This window comes from Ascoidea rubescens, assembly GCF_001661345.1.
Source record: "Ascoidea rubescens DSM 1968 unplaced genomic scaffold ASCRUscaffold_3, whole genome shotgun sequence".
Classification (NCBI taxonomy): Eukaryota; Fungi; Ascomycota; class Saccharomycetes; order Ascoideales; family Ascoideaceae; genus Ascoidea; species Ascoidea rubescens.
The window spans coordinates 749,392-776,652 of record NW_017962915.1 but is presented as its reverse complement, the minus strand read 5'-3'; the positions used below and the strand labels follow the sequence as shown (position 1 = coordinate 776,652).

General features: G+C 32.1%; 10 protein-coding genes and 1 non-coding gene across 11 annotated transcripts; 3 read left to right on the top strand and 8 right to left on the bottom strand.

Moving 5' to 3' along the window:
* Window positions 1–82: 82 nt before the first annotated feature.
* ASCRUDRAFT_69257 (uncharacterized protein) lies at window positions 83–469 on the top strand (the record flags this gene model as incomplete). Its single annotated transcript, XM_020191650.1, has 2 exons — window positions 83–103; window positions 188–469. The coding sequence occupies 2 exons, from the start codon at window positions 83–85 to the stop codon at window positions 467–469; spliced, it is 303 nt and encodes a 100-aa protein (XP_020048761.1).
* A 1,562-nt stretch (window positions 470–2,031) lies between these two features.
* Window positions 2,032–4,405, top strand: UBA4 (Uba4p). Its single transcript, XM_020189086.1, has 2 exons — window positions 2,032–4,063; window positions 4,253–4,405. Exon 1 carries the CDS (start codon window positions 2,452–2,454, stop codon window positions 3,997–3,999), a length of 1,548 nt encoding a protein of 515 aa, XP_020048760.1. The 5' UTR covers window positions 2,032–2,451; the 3' UTR covers window positions 4,000–4,063; window positions 4,253–4,405.
* A 1,308-nt stretch (window positions 4,406–5,713) lies between these two features.
* Window positions 5,714–6,688, bottom strand: ASCRUDRAFT_32789 (STE20 family serine/threonine-protein kinase; the record flags this gene model as incomplete). Its single annotated transcript, XM_020190384.1, has 1 exon — window positions 5,714–6,688. A coding segment is annotated over one exon (975 nt), but the record flags the coding sequence as incomplete, so codon positions are not given.
* Window positions 6,689–7,640: 952 nt separating this feature from the next.
* Window positions 7,641–7,980, top strand: ASCRUDRAFT_74823 (uncharacterized protein). Its single transcript, XM_020192831.1, has one exon. It carries the CDS (start codon window positions 7,677–7,679, stop codon window positions 7,887–7,889), a length of 213 nt encoding a protein of 70 aa, XP_020048758.1. The 5' UTR covers window positions 7,641–7,676; the 3' UTR covers window positions 7,890–7,980.
* A 1,603-nt stretch (window positions 7,981–9,583) lies between these two features.
* Window positions 9,584–14,188, bottom strand: SSD1 (mRNA-binding translational repressor SSD1; the record flags this gene model as incomplete). The annotated part of the gene is made up of 4 exons (XM_020194441.1): window positions 9,584–9,754; window positions 9,830–9,889; window positions 9,920–12,744; window positions 12,898–14,188. 4 exons carry the CDS (start codon window positions 14,186–14,188, stop codon window positions 9,584–9,586), a joined length of 4,347 nt encoding a protein of 1,448 aa, XP_020048757.1.
* A 1,290-nt stretch (window positions 14,189–15,478) lies between these two features.
* Window positions 15,479–16,642, bottom strand: LPX1 (triglyceride lipase; the record flags this gene model as incomplete). The annotated part of the gene is made up of 1 exon (XM_020190375.1): window positions 15,479–16,642. The coding sequence occupies one exon, from the start codon at window positions 16,640–16,642 to the stop codon at window positions 15,479–15,481; it is 1,164 nt and encodes a 387-aa protein (XP_020048756.1).
* Window positions 16,643–16,913: 271 nt separating this feature from the next.
* Window positions 16,914–20,261, bottom strand: HRQ1 (ATP-dependent 3'-5' DNA helicase; the record flags this gene model as incomplete). The annotated part of the gene is made up of 1 exon (XM_020190342.1): window positions 16,914–20,261. One exon carries the CDS (start codon window positions 20,259–20,261, stop codon window positions 16,914–16,916), a length of 3,348 nt encoding a protein of 1,115 aa, XP_020048755.1.
* Window positions 20,262–21,011: 750 nt separating this feature from the next.
* ASCRUDRAFT_t35 lies at window positions 21,012–21,146 on the bottom strand. The gene has a single exon. It is a non-coding gene; the product is annotated as a tRNA-Arg (tRNA).
* Window positions 21,147–21,596: 450 nt separating this feature from the next.
* ASCRUDRAFT_12484 (uncharacterized protein) lies at window positions 21,597–23,190 on the bottom strand (the record flags this gene model as incomplete). The annotated part of the gene is made up of 1 exon (XM_020188932.1): window positions 21,597–23,190. The coding sequence occupies exon 1, from the start codon at window positions 23,133–23,135 to the stop codon at window positions 21,597–21,599; it is 1,539 nt and encodes a 512-aa protein (XP_020048754.1). The 5' UTR covers window positions 23,136–23,190.
* Window positions 23,191–24,168: 978 nt separating this feature from the next.
* On the bottom strand, window positions 24,169–24,787 carry ASCRUDRAFT_74820 (uncharacterized protein). The gene has a single exon (XM_020192830.1). It carries the CDS (start codon window positions 24,567–24,569, stop codon window positions 24,372–24,374), a length of 198 nt encoding a protein of 65 aa, XP_020048753.1. The 5' UTR covers window positions 24,570–24,787; the 3' UTR covers window positions 24,169–24,371.
* Window positions 24,788–25,079: 292 nt separating this feature from the next.
* ASCRUDRAFT_7021 (uncharacterized protein) lies at window positions 25,080–26,261 on the bottom strand (the record flags this gene model as incomplete). The annotated part of the gene is made up of 1 exon (XM_020191760.1): window positions 25,080–26,261. One exon carries the CDS (start codon window positions 26,259–26,261, stop codon window positions 25,080–25,082), a length of 1,182 nt encoding a protein of 393 aa, XP_020048752.1.
* Window positions 26,262–27,261: the final 1,000 nt, after the last annotated feature.

Sequence of the window (27,261 nt, the reverse complement as noted above, 5' to 3'; positions counted from 1 at the left end):
CTCGTCTTTGATGTTGTATAAATATAACAGGCGCAATAGAATTATTGTTGTTTGTTATTATTTGTTATTATAAATTATAGCAATGAGTGAAAAACATCACTATGTAAGTATTTTTAACAGAAACGAGCGCATTGTGATAATAAACTGATATTTAAAATACTAACAGATATAAATATTTGGAAAATAGTCTCCTCAAGACGATTACAATAGAGCTGGTCTTCCCCAGTATCCAGCTTCCTCTCAACAAGGCAACACTAGTAGCCAATATTACAATCGACCTCCAGCACCTCAGCAGTATAATCAACAATATGCTACACAAAACAGGCATTATGGAGGTCAACCACCACCTCAAAGCTATGGTCAGCCAGTTTATGTTCAGAAAAAGCCTCCATCTAGTGATTCCAGTAGTTGTTTAGCTGCCTGTTTAGCTGCTTTGTGTTTATGTTACTGTTGTGATGCTCTTTGTTAGAAAGACAACTAGATACTTTTTTTTTTTATTTTTCTTTTATCGTTCTTAGTTTTTATATTTAGGGTATTTTGGGTATATTTCAATCAATTTCATAGGAAAGTTACTTTGTAATAGTTTTTCAATGTACTTTTGTAGTTGAGAAATATAATTCTAGCTTATTTAAAACATACAACATTTTGTATCAGATTTTTAATTTGAAAGGTTTAATGTATTTAAAATAATTTTGAGCATTTTATAATCTATAACGCTAAATTCTTTAAACTCTTTAAAATGGAATAAATACAAAAAAAAATATAGGCTATAGACAATTAATATGGTTTAGTTTCAAAATTCCATGACCAAAAAAACATCTATTTCCAAAATAATGTATTTATTTCCTGATTAAAATCTTTTTGTGATTTTTTGTTTCTTTTTGAAATCATTAATATAGCAATTGTTCAACTAAAAATTGTTCTTTGTTTGAATAAAAACGCCATTAAGCAAATTAACTCATACACAACGATAACAGGATAATCCTGGCATTATCTTTAAGTCGTTTTTTTAGTTTTAACAAATCAATTCACTACATTAAAACCTATTTTAATGAATACAGTAGATAAATCACTGATATTGTTCAAGAAAATATAAAAAAATTGTTCTTTTATCCAGTGAATAAACTCGGCTTGATATCCATTGAGAAAATTGCTTGAAATAAATTATCCAGTTTGCTCTTGTTTCACAAGCAGGCCATAACCAGCCGTAATCTAAACCACTGACAAAACTCTACGGGATATCAACCAACAGAAATAAATGTAATTGCTATTCTTTTCGATATCCGAACCAATCAATAAATTCCATATCTTATATTTTCTTCGGTACTAAAGGTAGTCAAAAAGAAAAAAAGAAAAAAAAAAATAATTTATGTATGTATTATTATTTCATTAATAGTTTTATCATTTTCATGGTTTTATTTTTTAATAATTCAAAATCAGTATCAATATATTCAAAAACTCTGCATATCAATTTCTTTTTACTTTTATTATCTGTGACATTTTGTTTAAAGATAGTGTTCCGATTTGTTCTCATAATAGCCTTGACATCACAATGTGGAAATCAAATCAAATCATTATCCAAATGCCACACCGACAAAACACAGTTATAGCATATTTTTATCAAGTTCTATAAGAAACCATAAACCATAAACCATAAAATAATTATTTCTGCTGAAAACTATCCTTTGATTTTTGAATTAAGTAAAATTATATGATTTAAGAACAAGTTTTCTTTCATTTGTGCCCTCATCAATTTAACATAAAAAACGGATATTTTCATTTTTTTGGGAAGATTACTGGTACCATTATAAGACCTAAATTAACCCGATAATTTCAGGTTCATTCAACAACAAAATACATTCAGAGTTTTATGATTTTCAAAAGTTGAAGATTTGGATTTCAGTATTAAAAATGAGATTTTGAGGATTTAGAGCTAAAACGACTCACGTCCCCTGTCAATCATGATCAGATAATGCAAATTGAATTAAAATCCTTTTATCATTAATAAGAAATTGATGAAATTACCAACATAGCTAAGGCTGCTGCAGACTGATTTGAATTTTAAATAATATGAACGAAATATAGGCGATTATCCTGCAATTGTATCAAGTCTCCCGAATAAAATGAAATTGCCTGTATTTTTAGCATATCTTCTAACAACTTGGTGTTTATTTCTGCTTCTCTAATTTCATTAGTCTTTGAGAAAACGAAATTTGAACTACAGTTTAATGTTCCAGTTCGATAGTCCTTTCATTATCCCCAATTAATGTTAATTGCATGCATAAAATTGAAGTGGCCAAAAATCGAATAATTTTATTTTTATTTTTAATCAAGTTAAATAGTGGAAATAATTGATTTGTACTTGAACTTTATTATCAACTATTTCCTCTTTGTGATGTTTGAGCAAAGAAATCCTGTTTGGAACTCAACCGCTGTTTGGGATCCCAACACATGATTTGTTTGAAAGCGTGTTTGAACTATGCTCAAACTAACTTCGTTTCCAATCTTATTGCTAGATTTTCAAACCGCAAACAGGATTCCAAATCCAACTTTCTGGATCCGTTAAAATTTTATCTGAAAGCATCTCAAAATTGTTTCAATTCCAGTTTTGAAGAGAACTTAGAGGATAAAAAAATGACCAAATCGACCGAAATACCAGAGGAAATCAGGAAAGAGCTATTAGAACTAAGAAAAGAAAATGAAAATTTGAAAAAATCAATAATTGAGAGGTCTTCCACTGCTAATCAACTATCTTTAGAAGAATTTCGCAGATATGGAAGACAAATGCTAGTTCCTGAGTTTGGTGGTGTTGATTCCCAAATCGCTTTGAAAAATTCAAAGGTTTTAGTTGTTGGTGCTGGTGGTCTTGGATGCCCTGCTCTATTGTATTTAACTGCGTCAGGAGTAGGTACAATTGGCATCATTGACTATGATACTGTTGATATCACAAATTTGCATCGCCAGGTTCTACACTCTACTGATCAAGTGGGAAACTTCAAAGTGGATTCTGCCAAAAGCTATTTATCTTCCTTAAATCCAAATGTGAATTTAATAACGTATCGTGAATTTTTAACCAATTTCAATGCCTTCGAGGTCATTGAGAAATATGATCTAATTTTGGATTGCACCGATACTCCAATGCTTAGATATTTGATAAACGATGCTTCTGTTCTTTTAGGAAAAACCATAGTATCTGGATCTGGATTAAAAACAGAAGGTCAGTTATCTGTTTTGAATTTTAAAAACAGTGGCCCATGTTATAGGTGTTTTTATCCAAAGCCTCCTCCAGCAAATAGTGTTACTTCTTGTCAGGATGGTGGAGTAATAGGACCTTGTATTGGATTAGTTGGAACAATGATGGCAGTTGAAGCTATAAAGGTGTTGGCTAACAGTTATACGTTGGAAAATTTCAAGCCATTTTTAACAATTTACAGTGGTTATTCTGCTGTGTCTCAGTCACTAAGAACATTTAAAATGAGGGGGAAAAAGTTAAACTGTGAAGTGTGTGGTGAAAATCCACTGATTTCAAAGGATACAATTCAAAGTGGATTACTTGATTACAATTTATTTTGTGGGCATCCTGACTATGATGTTGTGGGACCTGAAGAGAGAATTTCAGTGAGTGATTACAATAAAAACATTATTCAGAACAAGATTGACCATCTTCTATTAGATGTGAGACCCAATGTACATTGGAATATCAGCAATCTCAAGGGTTCGATCCACATTCCTTTGGAAGTTCTCAATAGCATGATTTCTATAGATCAATTGGCTGAAAAGATTAACAGTTCCAGCCGTGATAATTCAGGAAACCAGCAGATAACCAATGAAGATTTGATTCACAAAAAGATTTATTGCATTTGTCGTTTTGGAAATGACTCTCGTTTGGCAACAAAACTCTTAAAAGATAGGTTCAAATTGACTGAAGTTTGGGATATTATTGGCGGGCTCAAAGACTGGTCTGAAGAAATTGATAGCAGTTTCCCAAGATATTGGTAGTTTTTGTGATTTGTGAAAAGTTAATTTTTATTTGGTTGAAACTAAATATAATATATATAAAAAAAAATAGTAGACTATATAAATGAAGAATGATAAGAAGATAATTTCAAAATAAATTTTGAATTAGAAGATTAAAAAAATTTCAAAAAGAAAACGAAAAGAAAAATTTTAGCAATAAAATGAGAAATATTTTCAAATAATGAAAAGAACCACCTTTCGATTGTTTTTTTTCTTTTTTTTTTCAATAATCAATAAAAAAAATCAAAATTTGATTCAAAAGAAGATAAAAATTAAATAAAAAAAACAACAAACTATCCAGGGTCTAATCATGATAAGAAGATAGACAGAAAAAAAAGGAAAAAAAAGAGTTTACCGGTGAGAATAAAAGGAAATGAATGTATGAAGAAAATAAAAAACAGTTAAACACACCTTATTGTTCCAAAATCAAACACGCGAATTACCTGTTAAATAAAAAAAATTGTAGCGATTGTTAGCAAAATAAAATAACAAAAAATAAAAATAATAAAAATTAAATATTAAAAAAGTCAAATGACTTTTTGACTTGTATTTTTTTTTCTAAGGGTTTTAAAAAATTTTTAAATTTTTTTTTGAATTTTTCAAATTATTCTTTCCATCTATCAAGAACACCTTCGGCCCATCTACTTAAAAGCAATTCTTCAACATCATCTCTTTTTCTATAATCTTTTGCATCATATAAAGTATTATTTACTGATTCATTAGAAGATGAAGACAAATGTTTGGGAAGAATCAAATTGGAAAGATTAGGATTTTTGTCAATGCTCTTTATCATTGTTTTGAGAAATTTGAATAGGACTTCAGAGTCTTTAGGTTGTGATGAGTAAGTATTGTTTATTTCAGTGGAGCTGGATAAAATTGATGAATTAGTTGTATTTAATTTATCATCAAAGGGAGAATTTTGTTGAAGATTGTTATTATTTGAACGAACCGTTTCAAGAGGAGATTGATCATCATCGATGAGAAAATCTTTTAGATCGTTAATTAATCTGTTAAGTTTTATAGCTTGAGAGGCATTTAATTTAAATCTTGATTGGTGATTCTTCTTTTTATAGGAAATATTTTGGTCTGAATCATTATTTGGCAGACCGTTGAGTTGTTTAAGAATTGTTGTTCTTGATTTGCTGCTTATTGGAGCGAATTGTAGTTTAGATGAGCAATCATTTAAGATTTTCGAGAATTCTTTAGATATTTGCAAATTGTTGTTATTATTATTATTATTATTATTATTATTATTATTATTATTATCGCTGTTATTGTTATTGTTATTGTTATTGTTATTATTATTATTATTATCAATTTTTTTGATTTGAGAGGAATTCAAATTAGATTTAGAGTGATAAACTAAGGAATTATCTTCAAATACACTTTCAGTGATTATGCTATTTTCTTTATTGGAGTCATCATAAGCTATAAATGGGCTGTTTAAATGAGGGTTGTTATTTGCAAAATCCGCATAAATTGAAGAAGGAGAGTGTTCGCCTGGGGAGTATATAGAAGAAGGAGCTGTCGAATCTGAGGATGCCTTTGAGTAATTAGTTTCACGAGAGGAGTTTGAATTTGAGCTAGCTCTACTGCTATCAGGGGGAGAAGAAGATGATGGGGTTTGTATTTGAATTTGATGTCTCACTAAAGTTGAATGGCCATTGATCGAAGAGATGGATTGAGTGTCATCGGATAGTTTGATGGTATCGAAATCAAAGGCTATATTAGAAATTGGATTATTTGGATCGTCGCTAATAATGGTTGGCTCGTAGATTTTTTTTGAGATTTTATTGTAATCTCTATTTTTTGATTCCCAGTCTTTTCTGATGTTGATAAGGTTGATTAGTAGTTTATTATCACCGGCGTTTTTAATAAATTTGTGTCTTAGCAACTGTTTCGCAGTTGGTCTGTCTCTTGGGTTTTTATGCAAACATAGTTTAACAAAGTTTTGAAATTCTGGGGAATAGTTTTTATTTCTAGGTAGAGTTGGAGGAGGATTGTCAGGAATTAGAAACAAGACTTTCATTGGGTGGAGGTTTGCTAGTGGAGGTTTTCCCAAGGCGAATTCGATTGCAGTTATGCCCAAGGACCAGATATCAGCTTTGTAGTTGTAATCCTGTTGCAAGATGACTTCGGGGGGCATCCAGAAGGGAGTGCCCACGAAGGTGTTTCTTCTGCTCAAGTTGTTGGTCAATTGAGTGGCAACACCAAAGTCAGCTATTTTGACCTGGCCAAAGTTGTTGACGAGGACGTTGGCAGCTTTGAGGTCTCTGTGGATCTTTCCAGATTCGTGTAGGTAGTTCAAAGCCTTTAGTAGGTCTCGACAGAGGATGGCGATATAAGGCTCAGAGAAGGGTTGGGGAATTAGCAAGTCTAAACAGGACCCAGCATCTAGTAGTTCCATTATGATCCATAGTTTAAAGCCCTTGACGAAGGAGCCATAGTATTTTGTGATTTGGGGAAAGTTGCAGTTGGATAGGATTGTTATTTCTTTCTGGATCTCGTCAATGTCTTCATCGCAGGATTCTAAATCTATTTGCTTGACAGCTACAGGAGTGTTTGATAGTAAATCCAATCCTTTATAGACGACGCCAAAGGAACCCTTTCCCAATTGTTCAGATAGCTGAAATTGATCAGCAGAGTATATTCTTGATTTTCCTGGAGGCATTTTGAGGTGGTGAAGATACGATTAGATTTGAGAGATGATGATGTAGTATAGTTCAGTGTAGTTTAGTATAGTTTAGTATAGTTTAGTATAGTATAGTGTGAGAAAGTATAAGATGAGATGGGGTTGATTGGATGAGATTAGATGAGATTAGTCTATAGGATTGTAATAATATTGTAAACTGGGTTTCTAAGATGATTTGACAGAAAACGATGAACAATAGACAATAGACGATGATCAATTGATTGATCAGTCAATTGTTTAATTGTTTAATTGTTTAATTAATTAAATAGTTAAGTAGTTAATTGACGAATAAATGAAATAACAAGAAAAAGATCTGAATGAATGTAATTATGATGAGTTAAATAAGAAATCTGAAATTCCAGTCTTCAGATGAATAATAAAAGAGATTAAGTATAAAGAAGGCCAGAAAAAGTATGAACAAATATGAATAAATATAAACAGATATGAGTAAATACGAGCAGGTGTGAGTGGATGTGAATAAAGATGAATAAAGATGAATAAATATGAGCAAAAGTGAATAAATATAAGGTAGAGGCAGGAGTGCTAATATAATTATTCTTTTTGGGGGAATTTTTCAAAAAACAGCATAATTCAGGAAAATTGGGAAAAGCGTAGTAGATTGGAAGAGTATGCTTTAAGCTTTAAGAAGATGGTTAAAGAGAAGAAAAAAATATGCTGAGTATGGTGAGTGGAATGGTTTGGAGGATGTGGAAGTGCTATTAGTGAATGAAGCTCCAATGGTAAATAGAAAACAAGAACAAGAAAGTTTTGATTTGGATCGATAAAGTTTGCTCCCAAAGTCAAAACGAGAAATGTGAACAGAGAGATGTCTTAAAAGCGATGCTGGAGAATCAGCAGAAGAAGAAGAAGAAAAGGAAGCTGGAGGAAGATATATATATACAGATATATATATATCTGTATATATATATGGGGGAATATTAGGAGCTGCTTTGGAGGTGGAAGGAAGATGAACACGAAAGGAAGCAATTCTCCAGCTAAAGGAGTCGAGGTGTTTCAAATTCTCTCTCTGGAGCAGAATGCACAGCTTCTGAAGGCAGTTCTGGAGCAGGAGCAGCAGGAGCAGCAGGAGCAGCTGGAGCAGGAGCCCATCAACTCATTAACTGCACAGCAATGGTCATTGGCTACTGGTTATCGTCTGCAGTTTGTTGGAATTGGCTGATGTTTATGATTAACTGCAGTGCTTTCAGAAATCAGAAGATACGAATCGTTTTTTTTTCACTTTTTTCACTTTTTTCGTTTTACAGTTTTCTTTTCTCGTATGAAAATGTACCAAAATGATGAGGAACTGGATTAAAAGGAATTGTAATGGAAAAGAAATGAGAAAAAATTTCATCCACACTGATTTGTTTTCCTGGATGTGAAGAATTTTTGCAATTTTGCGAGAAATCTTATTATGAAATTTAATATGAATTTTGATATAAATCTAATTAACATTTTCTACTAGTTTTTTTGCTAAAATTCGATGATTTCACTGGAGTTGGTTGAAGGGACATGCAACAACTGAAAAAACCCATCAAAACATCAAAACATCGATGATAATCCTAAAGATCCACCAAAATTTAGGAAAAGAGAACAAAGAGAATTCAAAGTTGTCAGAAACTGTACTGCACTTGGTTCTCTGAAGGAAAATGAAGTGACAGTTAAAAACGCCTTCATCGCTGTCTTTCACAAAACTTGTCAAGGATCAACAAAAAAGATATGCTACTGTAGTTATATAATTATATAATTATTATTAAATTCTTTGCTAAATATTTTTTAGCACTGCCAGTTATGGTATCAAGCCTCAATAACAAAATGCTGTACAAGAAGCAAACAATACATTTCAGATCTCTGGTCCTGTTGGAGCTGCCTGTTTACGTCGCTCCCAATTCGTCCTCCTCAGCTCTCTCTCAGAGCCTCTTTAGCTATGCTCGCTGTCGCTCCAAAGTCTCACTCCAGTAGCTCTTCAATACTCTTCAATACTCTTCAATAGCTCTTCTAAATCATTTATCCTCTTACTTCTTTCTACTCTTGTTTAGGCCTCAAAAACAATCAGCTTGCCTAATCGGGATAAATGTAAACAAAAACAGCTTCCAACTGAAAAGCTTGATTAGCCGAACCAACAAAACGCGTCATGTCCGCGTTCGATGAGCACTCCCACCACACCTCCCAAATCAAAACATACAGTTGAACGGCAGAACCGTGTCCGGCTGCGTTCTCGCCGTCGGATGCTGTGCAAATCCGGCACCTCGCAGAGCATCCGTAGCGGATTTGCATCGGCCCGCCAATCTTTTCTGCGCGCTCGTGTGTTCGCGTGTTCGCAAACCGTTGCCAACGCTTGTTTCCGCTGTTCGGTAGCAGCCGCAGACACCGCAGGCACCACTTCCTCTTCCCGGTGCTGTTCTCTGTGCTGCTTTGCTGCCATCACTTTATGCTCTAATGGTACCACTAATATTGTCGATATTATTAAAGATTATGTACGTTTAAATAATTTAGGTTAGGCTGATCAGAAAACAAAAAACAATAAGAAACAATAAGAGAAAATAAGAAATAAGATATAAGATATAAGAAAATAAGTAGACAAAAATAAACAAAAGTAAACAACAAAAATATGATTCCATTATTAGTATTCTTCTTTAATCTTCAATTAAAATAATTTATAGAAATTATAATTTTTACCTGTTTGGCTTAATAAAAATAATAAGAACAACAAAGAATACTTGATAACAATAGCAAACATCAAATTAATATTCATTACATAAAAAAAAAATAATAAATTCAAAATTAATTAAATGCAGATGATGAGAAAGGTGAAAAAATAACATCATAAAATAAAAAACTATTAACTTTTAGCTTAGATCCAATATACTCTCCTTATTTAGTATAAGCAAAAGGGTTTACTGCACGAACTGTTAAACATGGTAGTGCCATACCAATTTCAGCTCTCAACAAAATTGGTACTTGCTTCAATTCATGGATTTCTTGAATATAATATCCACCATCTATTTTGGTGATAACATTCTTTAAATATGGCTTTAATGGTCCCTCAACAATAATACCTTCATTATTATTATCATTACTATTATTACTATTATTATTTTCCTCATTCACTGATTCAACTACACTGTTGATATAACCACTACTATTGAGACCCTCTTCATCAAATATACCTGATGAACTCTTACGAAGAACCTCAGATCCAGACACAACCCTTTGTGGCTTACCATTGGCTATATCTGATCTAGTTGGCGAGTTTGGTAAACTTTGAGATGCTGACAAATCCTTGCAGCTGCCTCCAAGCGATTCATCTGGCAATCGAATCTTTGGAACTGATAAATTCAATTTCGATAGTTTTTCAATCAATTCCTCCGATCCAATTTGTCTCTTTGATAATTTGGTCTTCTTTTGATATGATGCAGCTTCCAATGTAGAAGTTCTAAACTTGTTTTTAATAGATGTACGGTATGACAATGGTTGTTGCTCATCTTGTGGAATAAATGTAGCTGAATCAACTCCCTTTTCCCAATAAAGCTCCAAAACTTTCTTCTCCTTGTCAAATTCAGCTTTAATCAATGGAAGTTGATCTCCATGCACTCGCTTTTCAATACCCAATTCAGGAATTAAAACATCAAATGATGACTCATAAACTTGCAAAACGGTACCCATGCATAATAATTGTCCGGTTTTTTCACTCATGGAATTAATAGTCTGGCTTAACAATAAATGAACTGACTGATCTTGTGCACTCTTTGAGCAATCTTTCTTAAAGTTACAATATTCCGCTGTCATTCTTAGTGACTCAATTTCTTCTTTAAAATCACTTTCTCCTCTTAATACAGCTTTAACTTGTCTGTGGACAATCAAATCAGCATATCTCTTTGAAGGGGCTGTAAAATGTGTATACAATGGCAAATTGAAATAATAATGTCCATACATATCGGAATCAACTTTTCCTGCAATATAGTATTTTCCTCTATTCATACATTTACTTAAAAGGGTTTCAACACATTTTCTACTAGTATCATCACCAATATCTAAAATACTATTTTGTAGTGTATCTGATGTAGTAGCATCGAGTTTGATCCCTAATGCTGAAACTCTTCTTAAAAATGTTTCAAATTTAGATAATGTAGGAATTGGGTTTCTTCTTAAAAATGCCTTGTCCCCCAATTGTGCATAGATCTTTTGAGCAACTGTAGCATTCACTTTATGATTGATTTCATCAATTATTGAATATGCCAAGTTATTATTAAAAATGTTTAAATCTAATCGGATTTTTTCTTCGTCAAATTGATCAAGCAACGTTAATACCGGAGTATTTTCTAATCGATTGTTTCTTAATCTTTGACGTCTAAATTCTTTAGAGATAAATGATAAAGTTTTAATATAATCAGAAGTGGCTGATGAAATTTCTTCATCAAGTTCATTACTCGATAATATGTTATCGATTTCATCATATGTAATCACTTGTTTTGGATCAATAACACTTTCTCCGATCCAAACATCATCAATTTCAAAACTATTAGTATCAATTTGAAAAATGGTCGATAATGCTAACGATTCTTGCCCCTCATTGAAACTAATTAATTCATTAATCTTTGGAGGTAATAAATTCTTGACTACATTTTGAATTAAATGAACTGAAACATTTCTCTTTTTAATTTTCTTATCTAGAAGGGTTCCAGCTCTAACAAAATGTGTGACATCGGCAACATGAATACCGATTTCAATTTTATCATCATCTAATCTTTCAATATGAATGGCACTATCTGAAATTTCACCAGTCGGTGTTAAACCAATAACATATTCATGTTCAAATCTTTTTCTTTCAGGATTCTTTAATTCGTCTTCCAACTTTGGTAGATCATTGAATAATACAAGATCTTTGGGACCTGAACGTTCTCCAACATCCGGAAATTCATCGCAAAGAAAATTGTTATCTCTTAAGATAGATTTGATTTCAGTTCTTGGATCATCAATAGATCCTAATTGACTTACCAAAGTACCAAATGGATGCAATGAAGTAATTGGCCAACGTTTAATTGAAGCAACAAATAGTTTTTCTGAATATTTTTCATGATTTGGAACAAAATCTTTAGGTGCTTGTTCAGTTGGAATAGCAATCAATGGAACTTTTTTATCTGTTGGTTTGAACCAAACAATTTTAGGAGGTTTATTAATAAGATTGGAATTATCTTTAGATTGTTGAGAAGGACGAACTAAACCAAGAGTACCTGCAAATAATTGACTAGGAATACGATCGATGACAGCAACGACATGACCTGCAAATAAAGGCTTATAATTGTCATTAATTTCTTCTTCTTCAACTAATAATAATGATTGTCCCTCAACTTCAACATCATCATTCTTCTTTTGAGTTGGTCTTTGTTTAAGAGAACCTCTTCTTTTTAATGGTCTTGGAACACCAGATAAGTTATCAATAGTAGTTCCAGAGATTGAGCCGCCGTTAGTTGTTGAATTTGTATCCATTGAATCAATAGAGATGTCGTTACTATTTAATGAAGCACCAGTAGTACTTGCATCATTATGTAAGTCATCGCCTGGAATGCTATTGGATATACCAAAATCTTTTCTTTTTCTTTTTTCTTCTTTTTCTTTTTTACTGTTCCAAACTTCATCGACAACAAGTAATTCAACAGCTACCAAATCACCTTCTAAAGCTCTATTACGGTCCTTTGATCCACAAATATAAATATCAGCATCTAATAAACCATCTGTGGAAACATAAGCATCAGATCTATTTTTTTTATTTACACGCAAAGTACCAGTTACTAATCTTCCGTTATTAATTAGTTCGGGTAAGAAATTTTGAGGTAAATAGGGAGCAAATAAAGATTTTCTTTGGGGGCCAGAAGCATTTTGGTTTGTGACATTTGAAACAAATTGATTTTGGTTTGGGAAATTTGAAATTTGAAAATTTTGGAAAGAAGAAATTGAGGAAAAAGAACCGCTAAAAGAAGATTTGCCTCTATGGCCAGGAACAAAATTGGAAGTTTCAAGGGTATTAGCATATTCTGGAGTGAGATTATTATTTAGATTTACGCTAAGATTATTTAAAGTATTATTATTATTATTATTATTATTATTATTATTATTATTATTATTATTATTAATGTTATTGTTACTGTTACTGTTATTGTTATTGTTATTAGAAGATTTCAAGTTACCTAAGGATTGAGAATTAGATAATCTTGGCTGTTGTTGAGATCTCCAATTTGAATTGATATTTGAATTGTCATAATTTCTGCTATTATTTCTAAAATGGCCAGAAGGCTTTCTTTCATGAAGGGAACTATTATTACGGCTATGAGTTGGGGTACGACCAGTTGAATCAGAAGAGTTTGAAGTTGATCTTTGATGGGAATTTCCGGCAAACATTGGTTGAGGAGGTAATAGAGAGTCATTTGTAATAGAAGAGTTTATAGGAGGGAATTGAAATGCTTTTTGGTTATTTATGAATTTATTTGAGCTATTATTAGATAAATTGTTGTTGTTATTAGAGGGAGAAGGAGAGTGGTTCTTTGGAGGAAATTGAAAGCCTGGAGGAGGTAGAATAGCCGAGTTATTATCGATTTCAGATTCATCGGTTAATTCTTTGATTCTTGCAGGAGAATTTATGTTGCTATTAACGCCAGAAACACTTCTTTGGTTTTGAACAATTTGTGCAGCTTTTTTAGCTTCAGTCACACCTAATGAGCGTCTTCTAACATGGCCACTTTTTTGACGTTGATGAGATGAAGGAGATGGTGGTAAAAGAGAAAAGGGTTGTTGTGGCTGTTGAAAGTTGATTGAATTGTTGTTGTTATTGTTATTATTATTATTGTTATTATTACTATTGTTGTTATTGTTATTGTTATTTGGGAGATTTTTGGAAAAAGAAGAAGATTGTTTATGGTTTGAAGATAATTGATGAATTGGAGGAACGTTTAAAGAAGAATTTGGGATACTAAAAGAACCCATTGAGCCCATTGAACCCATTATAGAAGAGGATTGAGATCTTCTGTGAGATCTTTTTTTGTTTTGGTTGATATTTTGATTTTGAATTTGATTTTGGTTTTGGTTTGGGTTTTGGATTTGGATTTGAACTGGAGATTGATTTTGGATTTGATTTGAGCTTATAGAGGAATTGTTGTGAATGTTGTTAATATTGCTATTACTGTTATTGTTAATTTGTTGTTGTTGGCTTAAGATGTAATTTTGTTGAACCGCTTGTTGTTGAATGATTTGTTGTTGTTGCTGTTGAACTAGTTCCAATTGTTTTTGTAGCGCCAATTGTTCGATCATTAAAGTGGTTAGATCACTTGGAGATCTTCTGTGAGCGATGTGTAGATGATTTCTTTTATTTTTGTTTGGGTTTAATGTTTGTTGGTTTTGGTTAGGGTTTAAACCGGGGATTTGTAATCTGTTTGAGGAGCTATTTTGGGCATTGTTATTGCTATTGTTATTAGATGATGACATTTTTGAAAGATGAATTGCAAATAAAAAATGACAGGAAAATAAAACCCCCCCCCAAAAAATAGAAATAGAAATAAAAATAAAAATAAAAATAAAAATAAAAGGAAAGAAAGATCAATAAAAGGAAAGAAAGATCAATAAAGGAAATAAGGATTGAAATAAAATGATATGATATGATATAAAATGATATGGTTTGATTGGATACAATATGATTGAATGTGTTTTAGTATTTAATATTCCAGATAAAAAGATAAATATTAAATAAAAATAAAAATAAAAATAAAAATAAAAATAAAAATAAAACAATACAATCAACGAAAACTAAACTAAGATTAACTTGGAATAGAATAAGATGGGATGAAGTAAAGTAGAGTAATAGAATAACTAATTAGAATATTAGTTATTCAAGAGAAATAGAACAGACTACCACTTGATTGATTGATTGATGGATGGATTGATTGATTTGTTGGTTGATGGATTGATTGATTTGTTGGTTGATGGATTGAGAGTTTGTTTGATTTTTTTTGATTTTTTTTTTGAGTTTTTTTTAGAATTTTTTTGACTCCAGATACTAAAAAAAGACTATTCTTGGGGAATGGGTAGTTAGGTGCAATCAAAGAACAGAACAAGGATTGACAGAGAGGTAGAGGAAGAATAGATAGATTGATTGTCTGGATAGAGAAATAATTAATTGAATAAAAGAGGGATGGTTGATCAGTAATTAACAGCTTCACAGAAAATCAAAAACGAGAAAGAGGAGTTCGCTTTGGCAGTATGGAGCAAGACTAGGTGTGATTGCTAACTACTGGATATATCTGGCAGCGTAGGAACTGGCACAAGAAACAGGTTGGCGGGCTAGGTAAGCTGGATAGGTTGTATAGACTGTACAATCTGGATAAACAGAGAAAGCAGGGGAAGCAGAGGAAGCAGAATGAGCTGGATAAGCAGAATGAGCAGATGAAAGGACCAAGGTGATCCACACTGGGGATAGAAATAGCAGAATGTGCAGTGCAAATGACAGTCGCAGTAGGGGTTAAAGAGCAGGCAAATAAAGCTCGTTTGAACAAGCAGTAGCAAAGATAGCAGAGGAAGAGTGGCGAGAGAAGCACAGTCACCAGAGGCAGCAGAGACAGCACAGGCAGCACAGGAAGCAGATGGACCAGAGGCAACACAAGCCAGCGCACGCGCCCAAGCGGTGGACGGCTCTTATACGGTCCGTAGTCACGTGTAAATAAAAGCCGGGCGTGCCGAAAGCCTGCTGGACACTCCTCCGACCTTGCCGGCTGCGTGGCGCTAGAGCTTTGTCGACCGACGGCTCAACCGGTCCTCGATGTGCCTTTGGAACTCGCTTTCAAAGAGAGCTGCCCTCGTTTCTGAGTCCGACCCGCGTCTCTGGGTCTGTTTCTCCTGCGCCCGGCGGTGCAATTGCTGCACGATAAGCGTCACCATGCGATCTGGCTCCTCACAGTTCAAAAGGTGTTTGGCGTTTTCGATGTCAACTTTTTGGCAGTTTTGTATCTTCTCTCTGATGTATTTGTAGGCCCTTTGGTCGTTCCACCTCGCTTTGGTTCCAATTATGTGCACAACCTCGATTTCCTTGGATATTAACTCTAAAATCCTCATCCCAGTCTTGATAACCTTAAAGACCGACATATATGTAGCCATTTGTTGTTTCACATTACTTTTCAATTCGATTCTTCTTTCTCCATTCTTCTCCACATAATTGATTTCCGATTTCATATAATCCTCGAGAATTCTTGGATGAAAATCTTTGAAAATTGATTTTTTGTAAAAATATTCCTTGCATTCCTTTAGATTCTTAAATTCGCTCTTAAGAATACTGGAGTATAAGGTGCTAAACCTCTTTATTGTCCTTTCATTATTTCCATCAGTATAAATAACTGGATCAATAGATAATATTGAATCAACTAAATTTGGTTCCAAAAACCCAATCATCAATACCTGAAATCCTCCCAACGAATGTCCAATCAAAATATTCTTCACTCGTTTCCTCTTTTCTTCCTTCATATACAACTTTTCTTCCTTCATTATCTTAATAACGTCTTTTGATCCATCGATCCAATTATACTCAACTCCCAATTTATCCCGGTTCAATAAATATGAATCGCAATGATTAACCATATCCACACTAATAACTTTACCGAGTTTCCAATTAATCTCTGTTTTTTTTACCAAACAATACTCAAATATCTTCTCTATATGGTAGTTCCAAATCTCTTTATTCATTCCAGTTCCATGTAAAAAAACCAAATTGTATACAACTTTATCACTATCACTGTTTTTATTGCAAACAATATCATCACAGCTCAAAGTGCTTTCAAACTCATTATAAACAATTGATAACACATCCTCTGATGAAAGTGTCGATAAACGTGAGCTCCTTGGAAACACTGCCTTTGTTGTTTTCTTAATCTTCGTAAACAATTTCTCCTTCATCGTCACCTTGTTTTAGTTTACTTCAATTTTCCCTCTCTCTTACTTCTATCTCTCTAGATATATATTACCTTTCTGGATATTTATACACAATTGCTTGCAAAAGAATCTTATTGTGTTAAATAAGCATTTGATCCCTCCTAGTATTGTGGAGAACCTTCTTTAAACTTTATTTCTCATCACTATTCCTCTTTGGGCAACTCAAACCGTTTCCTACAATAACAATTACCCCAGATTTTATTCATTATTCTTTTACTATTTCAATATTTATTTTTCAAAAAAATTCATCATCATCATCGTCTCCAAATGGATCACTTTCAAACTCATCACTTCCAAATCCATTGCCTACTATCTCACTTTCTTTTTTATTCCTCTTATAAACAATCTTCCCTTTATTCATCTTCATTATTCTGCAATCCTTTTTAGGCTCAACAACCTCAAACTTTTTATTCCTCTTAATTATATCTCCACTGGCAACTATAGTCTCAGTCTTAATTAACGGCATATTGATCTCTGGTCCCTTGGGTATGGAATCCAAATCAATTTCGTATCCACAAATCACTGAAAGAATTATAACTGCTGCGGGTTTCGACAAAACTAACGAACTCTCTTTACACGACCCTGAAGCAATGCACTCGGGACATCCATACTCGCAATCACATTCAATAATTCTCTTTAACGATTCCTCCAATATTTCCTCAATATTCTCAAATGCCTTCTCACACAATCCACTCCCGTATACTCCACCTTTAAAATCACAAAATATTAACCTGGCTGGTCGTTGTCGACTAGTTTGCCTGTTTGCAAATTCTTTCTCTGGTGCTTTGCACTCACTAAATATATCATCTTTTCCACTAAAAATAATCAATGGAAACAAATTAGCAATGCAATGCTGCGCTCCATGAATTCCACCTGCTAATGATAACTCCTTTTTTCTTACCATCGAGATAGCTTCCTTTGGAACATTTATCCAAAACCCCTTTGTATCAATAATAACTGGAGGATTAGTAACTTGTACTGCATCTAAAATTCGATTTTTCTTATCAACTTTGAAAAACCCAAATACAACCATCGTGATCTTGACCTTACCAAAATAAATTGGACAATCTGCCTTTATTGCCTTTTCAACTTCTATCGGATCAACATCTGTGTAATCTCTTTGGTTTGTTCTCCAATCAACATTAACCCGAATCACTTTGGCATAAAACTCTTCAGGGTTAAACTCCTTGATTAAATATGGCAAGCCCTGATGGATAAAAATCCCTCCATCATACAACGTAAATGTAGTTCTAGTTTTTTCAATTTCTTCAATAACTATATTCCGTCCATTGGTTACATCAACTACTGCAAATTTATCCTCAAAATCCCCTCTTAAATTAACAAAAGAACTTGGCCAAGGTAAATATTTTTCACTTGTATTGTATCCATAATCATCCTTTCGTAAACTCTTTTCACAAATTTTTTCTAAAAATTCCTCTCCAAAGAAAATCCTGGAATCTGTTTCAATGTTAATTGGCAATTCAAATGCTGCACATTGAATATGTGACTCTAAAATTACTAAATTTTTAAAATCTAACACCAATTCCTGATAATTATTACTGATCAATTTGTTGGGATCTTTCATGTAAAATTGATTAACAGGATCATTACTACCAACAAATAATGTCATTGAATCTTTGTTTCTTCTTCCAGCTCTACCACTTTGCTGCTTGAAATTTGCAAGAGATATAGGAAATCCACAGTTTAATACAACATCTAATGACCCAATATCTATACCCAACTCAAGAGCATTTGTTGCAATAATTGCCTTTAAATTTTGATTAAACATTTGAAATTCAATTTCTCGTCTATCGGATGCAGAATATCCTCCACGATATGCCATAATCTTCTCGATCAAGTCAGATCTATTTATTTCTTTAAGCTGATATCTAACTTCCTTCATTAATAATTCACATACTTCTCTTACAACACAAAAGCTTATCACTCTAAAATTATTCTTCACTAATTCAATTAATATCCTAGCAGATTCAACAATAAATGATTCTCGTTTATGTTCATGATTGTTTTTATTAACTAATATGGGATTCCAAGCTATTAAATACTTTTCACCAGATGGTGATCCATCTTTTGAAATATGACAAATTGAATCCTTTGATTCACTTAACCCAAAAAGAGTTGACATATGTTTTATTGGGGTTTTTAAAGTAGCTGAACATGATATAAATATAATATTATTGTTTCCGATATAATTGCATATCCGAATTAGTCTTCGCATCACTAATCCAACATGCGAACCAAATAAACCATTATAAATATGCAATTCATCCACTACTATATACTTTAGTCTTTTTAAAAATGAGCTCCAATTTTCATTATTAGGCAAAATAGACCAATGAATAGTATCTGGATTTGTGAAAATGATATGAGCATTTTCTCTAATATAAGACCGTTTATTTTTCGGAGTATCACCATCAAAGGTTTCAACTAAAATATTTCTTGCTAAACTTGGGATGGCTTCTATTAATTCAGATAATGATCTCTTTTGGTCTTGTGCTAATGCTTTGGTTGGAAAAATGTAAATCGCAGTCTCCAAATCTTTCGTTTCTTTTTTTGATTCAATCAAATTATTTAAAACAGGTATTTGATATATTAAACTCTTTCCACTGGATGTACTAGTAGTTATAATAACATTTTTCTCTTGATGAATAGCATTTATTGCTTTAGCTTGATGCGAATAAAATTCTCTAACAGATTTCACATCGTGGAGAGCTTTGATCAACTTTGGTGATAATTCAAAATTCAATGATGAATACATTGGAGTTCTTTCTGGAAAGTGAAATTCTCCATTAGAAACAATCTGATGCTTATAAAAACTTGATTTTTTCAAAAGATCGATCATTTCCGGAATAGAACATCTCTCATCTAAACTATTTGATTGCTCGTTTTCGTTTTGATTTTCTAGCATTGCTTGAATTGGGTCAATAAATGTATTTAATTTAGGCAAATGAATCTTAGCATTTTCAGTTAAACGTTCCATAGGATCTTCATCTTTGGAACATTTCTCTAAAAATCGGTTAACAGCCTCTTCGAAAAGTTTTTTTCTTTTATCAATTAATCTCTTTATTTGCTCAGTAGTGTATATTGGAGTGTTTGAATAAAACGAGCTTTTAACTTTTTTCTGATTTGGTGTGCTATCGGTGAACTCAAACAATAGAACCTGATTTTTTGCTTCGTCTTCATCTTCTAAATCTTCTAATTTGAAAATATCAGATTCTTTTTGAACAAATCCGTGGTTGTCAAATTGCTTCTCCTCTAGTAATGATAATTGACTTTTATCAACATAACGAAACAGAGTGTGATTTGGCAATAATGCTATCAATTTGCAAACATCAATATGGGTTAGTTTTCTTTTGATTTGTTTTTCAGCAGGGACCTTCACAGTATCAAAACTAGTTACGGTATTCTTTTTTGCAGAGAGAAAAGTGTAAAAGGTATTTAAATGAAAATAAATCAATTCTAGCTCTCGAAAAGATTCTGGCCAAACTCCTTCTGCCAAATCCAATTTCTTGCTGGGCCTGGATGGTCTCTGGCTCTCAAAGGATCTTTTTCGTTTGTTTTCCATTGAATATCTTTGTGATAATCCAGTGATGAGCATTGAAAAGCTCTTCAAAAACTCCAAATCCACAGATTGGGTCTAAAACACAGGAATTGTGCATAAACATGCATCTGAGGAACTGATCCAGCTATCTGGGAGCGTTTGCTTCTTTTGGCTCTGTTCATCAAATACATTATTTTTTTTCCTATAAATGGGCAATTTTTTTGAGAAAAGTAGATTGTAATGAGCATTGATATATTTGTTTCAAAAAGTAAAGGTTTATCAGAGCAACCATTGTTGGAAATGCACTTGGACTAAATGGATAGACACCCATACGCAATATAAATATACTTGACACTAACACTTTGGTCATTGCATTGAGTCAACTAAAAATTAAATTCCAAAATGCTATTGATGATGAAACCCCAAAATATAATTATAGAAATGTGGCTGCTAGAGTTTCAAATTAATTTTTAATGATTTAAAACTAACATTCTTAGCTTAAAGAATTCTACAATAACAAAATCTGCACTTTTAGAGGATGAACTTCAGCACTGGTACAAATTTTTAGAAAATACTTAGATTTAAATTATACTCTCTGTTTATTTGTCTACTACCACTTTTACAATAATATCAGATTTTAATCCTTCCATATTAAGTACTAATGGGTTGCGAGAATCCTGGCTCTATCTCTTTCCTTTGGTATCATTGTACATTTTTGTCTTTTGAATTACGTTTTATGTATTAAATTGTAATCTCAAAACAAATAGAACCCTTCGTTACAGACAGGATTCGAACCTGTGGAGGATAAACCTTACGTTACTCTCAAGATTTCATCAGATGAATTTGATGAAATTGCTTCTGATAATTACTTATAGGAGAACGCTTCCTTAACCACTCGACCACTGTAACTACCCAATTTTTCTTTTATTGTTTTATATTTCTGTTTTGTAGTTTGACATTTCTTTATCTTTATTTAGAATTTCCTAAAGCAGTATGCAGATATAAGAATCAATACGCGTCTACATGCATAATAAAGGTTTTTAATTAAAATACCCAAATATTATTTTTAAATAAATACATAATGCAAACTATTTATAAAAATTTATTAATTTAACCAAAAAAGCATATTAATTATTTCTGGATTATCAAATTCCAGGTTATTCGTTATCCATAAACCATTTTCAAAAGCAAAAAAAGAAACAAACAAAAAGATACTAGGTTATAATTAATGATCATTTGTGAATTGTGAATGTCAAAATGAAAAAGAGTTTAATTATTAATCTGTGATCATCTCAAAAAAAAATCAAATCTCCATTGTTAAATGTCCAAATGTTTCAAGTGTCATTAAAATCAGATCACCTACTGATTATCACCATTTTTTGTCACCTCCATCTCTAAATGTTCATATGAATCAATATCTAGTTCTTTCAAACGAAAAGTTAAATTAGTAGGAGATAAATTATTTTGTGAATCTTGATATATCTCAATGCTTTTTGCTTTTGCTTTTGCTTGTCCACCATATAAACTATTGTTGTTATTTGAATTCGAAAATAAAATTGGATCATATAGTGTGTTTGCAATCGAGCTGTTAGAGTCATAGGAAACCCCATTATAATTGTCTTTTGGTTCTTTTTCAGTTGGAGTTTCAACCCCTATATAACTTAAATTGATTTTGTTTCTGTCCAATTCCTTTAACGGAGAAGAAGACCTTAAATTTGAAATTTTGTGATTTATAGAATTAATTTCAGGATTTTTTTCAATTGATTCAGCTTTATTCAATAAATTATTAGGCTTTTTATGTTGATTTGGTTTTTTAATTTTCAATCTAAGTTTTGCCTTTTTCAAGTTTTGTCTCTTATTTTGAAACCAAATCTGAACTGTTTTTTCAGTCATTCCAACTTTTTCGGCGATTTGGATTCTTCTTAATTTGTTTGGGGTTTTTCCAACCTCAAACTCCTGTTGTAATATATTTAATTCATTTAGAGTTGTTCTTCTACGTTTAGTTCTAGCCAATTGAGCATTATCTATTTCAGGTTCTTTTGAAGGATATGTATCAATACTATGTGAGATAAAGGCATAAGTCATTGGTTCCTTTTTTTTCTGTTTTTTTTTATTCAAATCATTATTTTTCAAGGTATTGCTTTTCTTTGTAGGTTTTTTTGCCTCAAAAACAGTTGTATTTGAAGGTTTATTTCCAGAGACGATATTATTAAAACTTTCATTTCTTGGAATATTGTTTTGAAAGTCAATTGAGTATCTATGGTTTTGTTGCAACGATGTTGAATTATCCGATTCATAAAAGGTGTCTCTGTAAACTGATGGAAACGATGAAGAAACTGGAGTGAATGGTTGTAAATCTTTTCCATAAGAAATTGAGCTTGATCTTTCATTAGATGATGTTGCATGTGGTGAGACTAAATTAAAAGTTGAAGAAAAACTGGGTAAATTTGAGTGGAAGTAATTTGGTTGACGATGATTAACATTATAACCATCATATAATTCATTATTATAATCATTGGCAAAATTGTTGTTATTGTTATGGTTATTATTATTGTTGTTATGATTATGATTATTATTATGGTTATTATTGTTACTATATTCATTAATCTTATCAGTGTTATTGATATTATTAGTATTGTTATTATCTGTTATCTTTATATGTGATTCATGATTGTTATGTGTTATCTTATTGGAAAATAAATCAGTTTTACCTTTATTTGGCTGAATCAAAATTGTTGATAAAGGAGGTAGAACAAATTTTTTATTATTATTTTTATCATAGGAGTTTTGAGGAGAAATAGTTTTCAAGGAATTGATGGAACTAAAATTATTATCGATGTTATTCATTTGATAATTATTATTATTTTGAGAAATGTGTGGGATTGATAAGAAGCTCATTTTTGAAGACCAACAAAGTAAAACAAAGATATATTAAATTGAAGTGAAAAGAAATAAATTAAAATAGAATAAAGTAAAACAAATGATTTATCTGAAAATGATTGTTGTTATTATGATTATTATATTTATTTTGATAATTATTATAATGAGTGTATAATCTGAGACAAAAAAAAAATGAATAGATTTGCAGTTCTTTATATATGTAGATTTCTGAAACAAAAATTAATGATACACTATAAAATCTAAGCAATAATAAGCAAATATACACAAAAATAACAAGAAATAATTAAAATGTATAATTGAAATATAATTGAAATGCAGTCAGAATAACAATAACAAAAAGTGAATTAATATTTAAATTCATTTAATATATCCAATTCTTAATTCAAGTTGATAAAAGGGATAGTAGTTTTAGCTCTTTAGTCCTTTTGAGACTATTTCCCTAATAGTTGAAATGGGTTTTCAAAATGATTCAATTTTCAGGACAATAGGAAATGTAATGGAGGTACATTTGAGTATTAAAGATATCGATTTGGATCAATTTGGAAATTTGTAATTTGAGAGCCTCCAACTAGTTACTGGAATCAACATTGAGCCCAATCTGAGAAATAGCAAAAGTAAACAACGACATAAAGCAGCTGGATCGATTTGAAATTGAAACAGTTGTTTGCAAAAGATGAAGATATGAGATGGTGATTCAGATGACACATCAGGACATAAAAGTAAGGCACAAACGAGAATAGCATCACCCAAGCGAATTGAAGCTGAAAATGCAGTTGGATCTCGTTGAATAGGAAAATAACAGCCAAACCAGACCCCTTCAACACATAAGCACGAAGTTCTTCACGAAGCTCTTCACCAAGTTCCCAATAGAGCTCTTCTCTCTTTGGAGGAAGCTCTGAAGAGAGGTTTGTTTACCTTTCAAATAAATTTCAGGACCCGGAGCGGTGGTTTTTTATCGGAAGGAGTAATAATCGATGATAACTGTTCTCAACTCTCTCAGTTCACCAGTTAACCAACGCAACGAAAGCTTATCTGGTTCAGAATGATTTGCTCTGGGGTCGAGCCTGATTGATACGTATTTACTGCTTCTGGCAAGAGGTGTTAGCGAGAAAGGTAGCTGCAGTGGAAGCATCTGTGCTTTCCGAAATGCAAAAAGATTGGGTTGCCCATTGATATCTCAATAACAGTCAACCAAAACCAGATGTATAGAAGGAATGGAACAACTAAACCAACTTAGTGTGTTACCATTGAGATTATCCGGATTTTAGCAGAAAGAAACAAGCAGACAGCCATTAGCGTGTTGTCACAATCTATTGTTTTAATAACTTTTCCATTATTGGCCAAAGCAGAACCAATTTCTTTTTTGTTTCCAGTTCTGATGCTCTGTATAACGACAAATTCATCTCGTAGGCTGTTGGTTTCCACAAGCATAAAAAAGTTATCTTACCAGTTTTGATAGTTATTGAGAAGCTGAATTTTATCTTTTTCCTATTTTTAAAGAAAATTGTAAATTGGTTAAGTTTACTTGATCAGAATATAACAATTGGACCAATTGGACGATACGGTAATGTAGAGCATTTAATCTAATAAAGAAAGCCAGCATAAAGGAAAAAATAGATAATTCAGCTGCTGGTTTGATATGAATTGACAGAAAAAAATACGTTTATTTATAAATCTAATGTTTAAAGTAATCCATTTCTTATATAGTATACAAAAAAAAACAAAAAAAAAACAAACAAAAACAGAAAAATAACCATGATTTATAGGTGATTGGTATAAATCTAGAAAATTCATAACACAAGCCAAATAATTTGTAAATAAATAGAGTAAGTGAATAAATAAATAGGGAAATAAGTAAACAAGACCAATAATATTTATAAGTTAGTCTAAAAAGTTGATTTGATAGTCAAATTTATCATTTTGGTAAGCCCAATAGGGAAACTAAAAGTCCTCATCAAAGTTAAAGAGATCTTGATTTGAGGGTTGATTATTAGTTGAAGCCATAACGCCAGCTTTTTGATAATCAGAGACTCTCTTTTCAAAGAAATTGGTTTTACCGGCAAGAGAAATATTTTCCATAAAATCAAATGGATTAGTTGCATTATAGAATTTTTTATTACCGAGAGCAACTAACAATCTATCAGCAACAAATTCAACATATTGACACATTAATTTACAGTTCATACCTAATAAGGAGGCAGGTAAAGCATCAGTGAAATATTCTTTTTCAATCTCAACTGCTTCAGTAATAATCTTTTCAACAATTGTTGGGTCAGGTTTATTGACCAAATGAGAGAATAAAAGACAGGCAAAATCAGTATGAAGACCTTCGTCTCTGCAAATCAATTCATTTGAGAAGGTTAAGCCAGGCATTAAACCTCTTTTTTTTAACCAAAAGATTGAAGCAAAAGAACCTGAAAAGAAAATACCCTCAACAGCTGCAAAGGCAACCAATCTTTCAGCATACAAGGCAGTGTCATCATTTATCCATCTAAGAGCCCATCCAGCTTTTTGTTTGATACATGGAATAGTTTCGATGGCATTGAATAAATATTCAGATTCTTTTGGATCCTTGATATAGGTGTCGATTAATAATGAATAGGTTTCGGAATGAATATTTTCCATCATGATTTGGAAACCATAGAAACATTTTGCTTCGGGGATTTGAACTTCAGCAGAAAAATTTTCAACCAAATTTTCATTAACAATACCATCAGAAGCAGCGAAAAATGCTAAGACTCTTGAAATGAAAAATTTTTCATTTGAATTCAATCTATTGTTCCAGTCATGCAAATCTTTACCCAAATCAATTTCTTCAGCAGTCCAGAACGAAGCCTCAGCTTTTTTATACATTTGCCAAATTTCATGGTACTTGATTGGAAACAAAACAAAACGACGCTTATTTTCCATCAATAAAGGCTCTTGTGATTCGGCTTCTTTAATTTGGTGACGATGAACCTTATGCTTGTTAAGAAATTCTTTATGAGAAGATAAAGAGAATTTAGTTAATTCATATTGGTCAGTTGGTTTAGAATCACCATTAGCCTTGGATTCCTTGAGCAAAGAAGCAGCTTTTAAAGCAGAAGTTAATTCTTCAGTTGATTGGATTTGATTAATAGACATCTTGAAATTAAAATACAGAGGGTATTAAAGGAATATTATTTAAGTAAATGTGTATATGAATAAGTATATTAGGGTTGTTAAGGTTGAGATGTGATGAAGTGAAAGAAGTAGTTCGAGTAAAGTAGATAGTAAATTAAAATAGATAAGTGTAATGAAATAACTAGCCGAAGTAATTTAGTAAAACAGATAAAGAAGTTTGAATAGTGAGATAGAGAGTTGAAGAAAGAATAAATAAAAAGATAAGTGGAAGAGAAAGACAAGAGAAATTTAGATGAATATATATTAAAAAAAACGTAAAAACAAGACCACAATATATTTACAAGATCAAAGACAGTTTATAGACATTAATGAGACAATCTGAATTTAATTTGGGAACTTAGAAGAGAAATATAAAAACATTGCGAAAGTTTTTTATTATTTTTCGATGTATCGTTCTTTATTTGATGTTCTTTTGCTGAAAACTCAAGCAAAATGTATGGAGGTCCAGTGTTCGGCAGGAGAAAAATGCTCGATAAGAACAGTTAGCGAACGTCGCCAACACGAAAAGAAATAAAATATAATTAAATAACGTGAAAAATAAATAATAGCAATACCAAAATCACCCAATCGAGTGGTAATTCGCACCCACCAACACCTCAAAAGAAACAAAAAACAAATATAAACAACACGAAATGCACCAGGAATTTATGATTCATATTTTGTATCGAGCATTTCATCTCTTAGAAATATCCCATATGTGTCGAATTACAAAGTTTGAAACTCAATTACTAATTCTGAATTATTGCGATTGGGGCGGTGAATAAAAGCTATTTAAATCGCACTTCTTGTTTTCAGGCTAAATAAAAAACAAAAAAGGGTGATATTTATCAGCAAAATAATGTCCTTGCAACTATTGCAATGGTAATTGAGGTATCGGTGGTGGTTTGTGTAAACTAGATTATCGAAAACCTCGCCAGGCCATCTGTGGGTTCAGGGAACTCTGGCAAATGGTATCAATGTT

Bases quoted from the DNA above. Each gene is read 5' to 3' on its own strand.
- UBA4 (XM_020189086.1), top strand. From the start codon at position 2,452: ATGATTTGTTTGAAAGCGTGTTTGAACTATGCTCAAACTAACTTCGTT.
- ASCRUDRAFT_74823 (XM_020192831.1), top strand. From the start codon at position 7,677: ATGAACACGAAAGGAAGCAATTCTCCAGCTAAAGGAGTCGAGGTGTTT.
- ASCRUDRAFT_74820 (XM_020192830.1), bottom strand. From the start codon at position 24,569: ATGCTTGTGGAAACCAACAGCCTACGAGATGAATTTGTCGTTATACAG.